This window comes from Benincasa hispida, chromosome 4 (genome assembly GCF_027475165.1).
Source record: "Benincasa hispida cultivar pf3 chromosome 4, pf3_genome.v1.1, whole genome shotgun sequence".
In the NCBI taxonomy this organism is placed as follows: Eukaryota; Viridiplantae; Streptophyta; class Magnoliopsida; order Cucurbitales; family Cucurbitaceae; genus Benincasa; species Benincasa hispida.
This window is the reverse complement of record NC_143481.1, coordinates 50,735,098-50,744,384: the sequence shown is the minus strand read 5'-3', so window position 1 is coordinate 50,744,384 and position 9,287 is coordinate 50,735,098. Positions and strand designations below refer to the sequence as shown.

Below are 9,287 nucleotides of genomic sequence, written 5' to 3'. Positions count from 1 at the left end.
GTTTACAACCAGCCAAGAGACCCATACCTCGATCCCCCATTCATAACTGCCTACGTGCACGTGGCCACTCTAAATACTATCATATTTTAGATACTTTCGCTCAGATATCTTCTCAAATTTGTCCTTCAGTAACGAGCTTCTATGAAAACTTCTCATATGTCCTTCGGTATCAAATTAGCCAGATACCTTCTCAAAAGTCCTTTGGTATCAAATTGTCCAGGTACCTTCTCAAGTGTCCTTCGGTACCTAATTGGTTGGATACCTTCTCAAAAGTCCTTTAGTATCAAATGTGTATTCTGTAACAAACACTAAGTTCCATAGCCTAGTATAACACAAGAGCTATTCCATTGCCATTCATTTACACAAGAATTCATTCTCCCGTAACCTTCCTTTAGAAAGTATATATCAAAATCATAACATAGCTTTTCTAAAGGTTACACAACATACCTTAGCCTATGCTACACACATACAAACCGAGAGACATGCATTAAGTTATTCTTCCACAATTTGTTGCTTGAGGAAGTGTAAATACATCATTAATGTCACTGTGCTTTACTTGATCAGATATGCGTGAATATTAAAAACTGAGTTTACTTAGTCACTCATAGTTCGTCAGGCTCCTACTGGTTTATACGCTTTCCCTAGTTCCTCTTGGCATGAAAAGATATAACTCCTGATTAAAACTACTTAGAATTCCTAGCTTTCTCAAATAATTTATTTATTAAAAGAACTTCCATCAACACAGATAGCTTCACTGGCAAGCGATGCTAGAGATCCTCCCAAGCGATGCTGGCGAGATCCCCACAAGCGACACTAGCGAGATCCCCACAAGCGACACTGGTGAAATCCTCTAGAGCGATACTAGCGATACCCTCTAGAGCAACACCAGCGATACCCTCTAGAGCGACACCAATGATACCCTCTAGAGCGATACCAAGCTTTTCTTGTGAAATTCTTAACGATACTCACCTCAATTCCTAGCGAGATTTCCCCTGAGAGCGATACCATCCTTAAAAAGTCTCACTGTAATTCTCCACGTTGAACTATTTACTTGTTCTTCACAAGCAGCTGTCTGCTTATGCCCAATTCCCTAGTACAACTTCAAAAATTCATAACTCAAAATCTAGAGCTCTTTTCAAGAAACTTCCTTCTACAAACTTGTTTAGATTTGAATTAAATTTCTTACCTTAAAATTTCAGCCCAAACTTCCTTCTAGTTTATCTTGGAACTTCCAAGATTCACCACAGGTCCGGATTAATCCGTGGTTCTGCCTCTTTTGCAAATTCTCCTCATTTGTTCTTCTCTTCTTGTAATCGTTCTCCAACAAGACCACCTCGAAAACTAGATTCTCCCATCTTTCAAATGGTACCAAATTTACTAGATTTTCTCTTGTCAATTGTCGAAACCATGCCTTTGAAATTTCTCTTCTCTTTTAATCTCTCTGCCGCTTCCTGAATTCAAGGAATTTAAATTTTGTAAAAAAAAAAAAAGTAAGATGTGGAAAATATATAAAGTTTTGGTATTAATCTGTCCAAGGATTCACCGATTTCGGTGTTAATCTGCCCGATATTCACACCGAGATTTTATATATTTTCCATATTTTACCTTTTTTTTGAAAAATTTAATTGTTCCAAAAATTTAAAAATCAAAATCAATCACCTGAAATTCATCTAAAAAAGTTAATTTGGATAATTGGTAAATTGATTTGGAAATTAAAAATTTGACTAAAGATTTAAAAAAATTACATAAGATTTTGATATAATATTTAGTAAATATAATCGAATTTAGAGAAATTTTGAAAATAAGATCTAGTATAAGACTTAGAAGATCACATAATATTTTGAACTGAGAAAGGCCCAAAAGGCCAAAACAATAAGCTAATTTATTTTTTTAATTAAATAGACCAAGAAAAACTATTTGAACGAATTTTCTAAAAATGTGCTAGTTTAATAAGGTGAAAACTTAAAGGTATTATTTCTGACAATTTTCCATATGCATGTGGTAAAAAACTAGTTTTATAAATGATAACATGACAAATAATGACATACAAAAAGTTGGATTTGCCCACAAGAAGAATGATGGAATAGATTGAAATAAAAATTAGAATAAATATCAATTTATATCTCTAGACTTTGATAATTATATCTTGATTAAACCATGAATAATTAATTTTATTAATTTAATTTATAAACTTTTATAAGTATATCAATTTACACCATCTCCAGATAATGTTTGACAAATTTCATGTGAAACTTATCATTTGTATCAATTCAGCTTATAAATTTCATAATGGAATCAATTAAAACCATTCTTTACGATTATATTTGAAAATCATTAATACATAAATTGTCTCATATTTGTAGGTTTCTTTAAATATTCGTTTTACAAAATGGACATAATTATAATTAACTTAGCGACGATTCTCAAAAAAAAATTTAACAGAGAGTCTAAATTATTATTCTATATCATTTAGTCTGTTATTTTGTTATAAGCCTTCTATTAGTTTGTTTTTTCTCTATTACAGTTTAGTAGCCTATAAATGTGGCTTTCTGTTGTTTCATTAAATTAATGAGCATAATTCTTCTAAACAATTTGTAAAAGATTTCATAAATTCATTCACTAATGAAAGTTTAGAGTTTAATTGATAAAGTTACAAGTCTTACATGATATTTTTCCAAACAAAATATAATAGGAAAGTGTAAATTAATACACTTATTTGAGGTTTTAAATTGATACAATTATTATTTAGAGTTTTGATTGATTCAAACTCTCAAAGTTTAGAGTATAAATTGATATTTTTTTTGTAAAAATTAGTTAAATATTAATGACTTCAGTGGCAGGAGTTGTATGTTTCCTCCTTTCAACAAAGTACGATTTCTTTTTAGTTCAACGACACATGTATGCGAGACATTTGAACTTCGACTTCTTAATTGAAGATATATGTCTTATATTTCATTAGATCAATATTTTTTTGGAAATAATACCTTTTTGGTTCTTAAGTTTTTGTTCTAATTTCTATTTGGTCCCTAGGTTTTAAAAGGTCACCATCATTAAGTTTTGGGTTTTTGTTTCAATTTAGTTCATAAGTTTCAAATAGTTACAATTTTACCATTCAGATTTGAATTTTGTTTCATTTTGGTCCATTGATTTTAAGATTTTACATTTTTAACCTCCGTTAAATACTTACTTTTAATTATTAATATCAATTTCTATTAATTAATTAAAAATAATTAAAAGTAAATTTTTAAATTTAATTTTAAAAGTGATAAAAAAATAATTAAGCTTAATTAATTATAAATCTTTTAATGATTTTTACTTTATTAACATAAATTACTCCAAAAGACAAAAAGTGAGTATTTAGTAAAAATTTGAGGTTAAATTGAAGCAAAATTCAAATACTAATGGTAAAATTTTAATATTTTGAAATCTATGAACTAAATTAAAACCAAACTTAAAACTTAAAAGGATTATATTGTAACATTTTGAAACTTAGGAACTAAATAGAAACTAGATCCAAAATCTATGGGTAAAAAATATATTTTTCTTCATTTTTTTAAAGATAATTTGAGGAGATAAATTTGAGTAATTTTGTTCTTTAAAAATTTTAAATATGAAAAATAAAAGGTCACCATCTTGGTGAACATAGAGAACTCCATTTTGAAGGTCTAGAATAAGACTAGAAAGCAAGTAAATTAATCAATCAAAAATTGACAATCTAAGGAACCGACATTTCTCCTCTCATTGCAGTCCACATGATCATTTCTAACATAATCACTCACAATTATTGTTAAATAATTTCTTTTCAAACTAATTATTAATTATTATATGAACCTTTCTTTGATTCAAACTATGTAGAATTTTGTGAATAAAAAAAAAAGAGAAAGAAAAACAATTTTTCCAATTGCATGATATTTTTATTTTTATTTTTCTAAAGTAAAATAAAGATAAAAAAAACTGAATCACATAGTTCTTGATATGTCGAAAACACATTCGTCTATTTCTTCTTTTTTTTTTTTTTAATTATAATAAACGTAAGAAGATTAGAAGCATAAATTTACATTTGTATGTCAAAAAAAGAGTTTATCAATGATAAACATGTATCATTGATAAGAGTCTATCGTTGATAGACTTCTATCACAAGTAGAAATCTATTGTTGATAGAGTCTATCACTAAGACTTCAAAAATTGTGATACAAGTCTAGAATTGATAAATTTCAAAATTTGGAATTTCGTTCATGGGATTTTTAAACATTTTCTATGGGCTAAAAGTACATTTTGCTATATTTACGATTAATTTTAAGTTTTGCTATTTTTATATTATTTGAGTTTCATTTTGCTATATATGCAAGGAGGCCTAATTAATATAGCAAATAGGAATAAAAACTTTTTTGGGGAATCGGACGTATAGCAAAATTTAAGGTTCGTTCTGAAAAATGGCAAAATCACCCAGGAATAAGATTTATGGCTACTCACAACATGCACATGACTACAAATTTCAAAATTCCTAATTTGCCCTTATCTGGTTCGTAGTAGTTGTTGATGAAACTAATTGTAGAATAAAAACAGGGTTATCTATATGGAATTAACAACTACCCTCCTAATTTTTTGCGCATGTAGTTACATAATCTTCATATTTTATTATTATTTTATATTATATTTAACCACTTTTTGAATTAATCTCACATTAATTAAATATACATATTTTTCTATCAAGTTATATTTTAAATGTCTATATATTATTAACTTTTATTTTATCCATATATTTTATTCAAACCTTTGAATGGTTTTTCATTACTTATGTATTCAATTTTATTCAAATGTTTGAATATTGTTTTTCATAATTTTATACATACATTCTTAATAGATTAGCGGTCAATTCTCATATTCTTAATAAATTAGTTTTATATACTATTTTTGCTATTATTTTAAAAAAGAAAAAAAGAAATATCACTCCATAAAAAAATAGCATAACTTATATGTTTTGTTACTCACACAAAGTTTTTGTTGTGGTTTCTTTAACATACTACTGTTTTGCTATGACTTTACAACATATTAGACTCCTCTTTGATGGTCGATGGGATGAGAATTCTGACTAAAATGATTTTCAAAATTTTGAGGCTTATATTCCAGAATTCATGGTTCCAACAATTTGTGGAATATATGCACGGTAAAATTTTTCCTATATTTTGTGGTTGAGGTCAGTTTTATCCTAGTCCCCCAAATTTATGAAACTACAAATGTCAGTAATTATAGAATAAAAAACAGGGTTGAGTTATGGATATAGGATAATTGCTTATATTCATTGACAACAACTACTCTCCCTTTAGATTCTATTTAACCTAATTAAATATCCAGATTTTTCTACCAAATTTATATTTTTAATATCCATATATTATTAACTTTTATTTATCCATATATTTTATTCAATATTTGAATGATTTTTCATTACTTTATACATATTCAATTTTATTCAAAATTTTTAATTGTTTTTCATAATTTTATACACACATTCTTAATAAATTAGCTGTATATTCTCATATTCTTAATAAATTAGTTTTATATATTGTTTTTGCTATTATTTTAACGATTTGGAAAAAAGAAATATTATTTTGTAAAAAAATTGCCATAACTTTTGTTACTCACACAAACAAGGTGTTCATCGATTTAGATTTTGTTGCAGTTTCTTTAACAAACTAGTGTTTTTGTTATGGTTTGGTATTTTCACTATCATGATTTTCGAAATTTTGAGGCGCATATTCCATCAAATACATGGTTCCAACAATTTTTAGAATATATTCAAAGTAAACTTTTTTTTCCCTCCAGTGAGTTAACTATATCTCGTTGGACAATGTACCGAATTGGTTATCTCGTTTGACAATGTACCGAATTGGTTCTACCAATTTGAATCTTATTATGACTATTGAAGATAAAGATATTTTGTGGTCGATGTCAGTTTTATCAAAGTTCCCCTTATCTGTTGCCCTGAACACTGGAAATACACTATATTTGAATAATGAATTAGCAAACATTGATCTTCCCAATCTCCTAACGACAACACTGAAATCATTGATTTCCAAAGATTTTGATTCCTTACAATCTTGTATTCCCACTAGAGTAGGTTTATTTTTTAGGAGAAAGTCTATATTGAAGAAAACAGTTTATTTCTTGTATATGTGGATTAGACACTTGTCGGAACGCATTGTTTAGTGTGTGATAGTTATCTAGGTAGAGCGTATTTGTTATTTTCAAATGGTTTTGAAACTCTCACACTTTTAGAATTCCATGTGGGGTAGTCTAGACACTTGTTAATCATTATTTTCTAATTTTATAATCTATTTTTCTATTTTTACAATTTTAAAAAGTTTTTGTTATTTATCTAGTCAGCCCATTCTTTTTTAAACCCAATTTTCATGACCAAGAGACTAAAACGATCCAATTGAAATCTTATGGACCAAACACAATTTTTAATAAAAACTTTTACCTAATTTTTTAATTAAATAATATAACAAATAAATCTTGATTTTATTCCCTATCATTGTCCTTAATCAAAAGTATGGACATGAATAAAAACAAACAAGAACAACACCACCTAAACAATATTAATTAATGGCTTAAAAATTATTTTAGTCTAGATTCTTTTGCTTCATTCTCCTTAATTAATGATTAACCTTCTCTTTCCCCAATTTAATTTTATAACTCACAAAATCAACTCTCTAAACTCTCCCATGGCCTTGGCCATGGACAACCTTTTTAATGAAATCACTCTCTCCAATTACAGCACCTCCACCAACAACTCCGACGACCACCGCCACCTTGCCGGAAACTGGAACTATGGCTCTCCGATCGTCGACTGGGAAACCTTTCCCGACACCCACAATGACTTTCACGACCTCGTCGACTCGATGATATGCATCGACAATCCACCGTCTCCGACGGAGGATCGGGAGGAAGAAGAGGACTTCAAAGGCTTAAGGCTTTATCACCTTCTCGTGGCGGCGGCCGACGCCGTGTTCGGTGATCACAAGAGCCGCGATTTGGCTCATGTGATATTGGTTCGGCTTAATGAATTGGTTTCCCCTTCACATGGGACTAATCTCCAACGCCTCACTGCGTATTACGCCCAAGCTTTTCAGGATTTGCTCGATTCTACGCCGGTATCGAATAAAACCCATCATCACAACCACCATCTCCACCGTGATGACCATACTCCGACAGACGTTTTAGCGGCGTTTCAATTGCTACAGGAGATGTCCCCTTATGTAAAATTCAGCCATTTCACTGCAAATCAAGCGATTCTGGAAGCGGTTGCAGAGGATCGAAGAGTTCACATTGTGGATTACGATATTATGGAAGGGATTCAATGGGCGTCATTGATGCAAGCTTTTGTCTCGAGCCCATCAGCCCCACATCTCAGAATCACTGCTATTTCCAGAGGAGCCAACGGCCGGAGATCGATTGGGACGGTTCAAGAAACAGGGCGGCGATTGGTGGCGTTTGCAGCTTCAATTGGTCAACCCTTTTCGTTTCATCAATGTAAATTGGATTCCGACGAGAGTTTTCGTCCTTCTGGATTGAAATTAGTGAAAGGTGAAGCGCTTGTTGTGAATTGTATACTCCACCTTCCTCATTTTAGTTACCGTTCACCGGAATCGATCGGTTCTTTTCTCTCCGGCACCAAGAGTTTGAATCCGAGGATTGTGACTTTGGTCGAAGAGGAAATAGGACATGGACCCACCATTGACGTCGATTACAAGGTTCAATTCCTTGATTCATTAGAGCGTTACTCGGCGATTTATGACTCACTGGAAGCGGTGATTCCGATGAAAAACAGAGCAAGGGCATTGGTGGAGAGGGTTTTCCTCGGCCCAAGAATCTCGGCGACTCTGAGGCGAATCGGACAGCGGAGGTGGGCGACGGCGGGAGCGGAGGAGAATTGTTTGTGGGGAGAGAAATTGGAGAAGATGGGATTGAAGCCGGCGACGATTAGCTTTGCGAATCATTGCCAAGCGAGGCTATTGTTGGGTTTGTTCAATGATGGGTACAGAGTTGAGGAATTGGGCAATAATAAGCTTGTTTTGGGATGGAAATCGAAGCGTTTGCTTTCTGCATCCATTTGGGTTTCTTCTTCTTTATCATCTTCTTCGTCTTCTTTATCTGATTCCGAGTAGAGATGAGTCTGTTCACGGTGGTTGTTCTTATTTCTGATCACTCTGTTTCTCTTTCGAAAATCAGTTTAATTCCTTCTTCTTCTTCTTCTTTAGTTGGGTTGTACAAGAGTTATTCCTTAATAATATTACATAATTCTTTATTTTATTCACTGTCCTTATTTAAATGTATGGACAAAAATAGTAACAATACCACCTAATTTAATTAATGATGGACAATTATTTTAATTTAGGATTCTTTTGCATCTTTGTCTTAATTATTGATGTTACCTTTGTCCTATTTAATATTTTTTTAAAACAATTATTTTTTTGTTCAACTATGGAGATATAGGGATTAGATCAAACAATCAATCACTCGATTATGTTCAAATTAATTAACTTTAAAATAACTCCATTATTATAAATCATACTTCCAAACTAAATTTGACGCTATTTCTATGTGCATTGGTGACTTTCTTTTAATGTAAAAGTGAGGTGATCAAAGTTTTCATTTGTTCATAAGTGGGTAAACATTTTAAAATCCATTTGCTTGTTTTTATATTCAACAAAATTTTAACTTTGTTCTTTTTAATTTTTTTTTTTTTTTAAAAAAAGACTTGTTTAACTATATTTTCTTTGTTTTATAATCTACTCCTTATAAATCTCTACTATATCAAAAGGAGCTATGTATGGAGAATCTTTACATGTCCTTTTTACCCTTACATTTTTCATAAATTTTCATAATGCCCTTTATCAAGTGGTCGTGCCTTTTAAATAACCATTGAAAGACGGTAGAGTTAACTTTTCTAATTTTTAGTTTACAAATAAATTTATATATTTGAAAAACAAAGTCTTAGGTCAAATAAGTGCAATTGATGTTGACCGGATGCAACTCTTCGAGATAGAATGTAATAAATGTCAATTGGATGCATCTCTTTGGGGTGGAGGTGGTTACACATATCGAATTGGTGCATTAATTATTCCAATTTATATGTGAGATGCAGTGTAAAAGAAAAAATAATAAATATTTGCATTTATATTTTTAAAAAAAATCAATGAGTATTTAATTGAATGAAAGTTGTAATTAATACAGTGAACCAATGCATCATTTTGTATGACTTCACAATAGATATATAATAACAT

The 9,287-nt window shown here is 30.6% G+C and overlaps 1 protein-coding gene across 1 annotated transcript; it reads left to right on the top strand.

The window, feature by feature from the left end:
• Positions 1-6,506: 6,506 nt before the first annotated feature.
• Positions 6,507-8,313, top strand: LOC120075286 (GRAS family transcription factor). The gene has a single exon (XM_039028511.2). It carries the CDS (start codon positions 6,660-6,662, stop codon positions 8,166-8,168), a length of 1,509 nt encoding a protein of 502 aa, XP_038884439.1. The 5' UTR covers positions 6,507-6,659; the 3' UTR covers positions 8,169-8,313.
• The last annotated feature ends 974 nt before the right edge of the window (positions 8,314-9,287 follow it).

Excerpts from the sequence above, each read along its gene's own strand:
- LOC120075286 (XM_039028511.2), top strand. The coding sequence starts at position 6,660 with ATGATTAACCTTCTCTTTCCCCAATTTAATTTTATAACTCACAAAATC.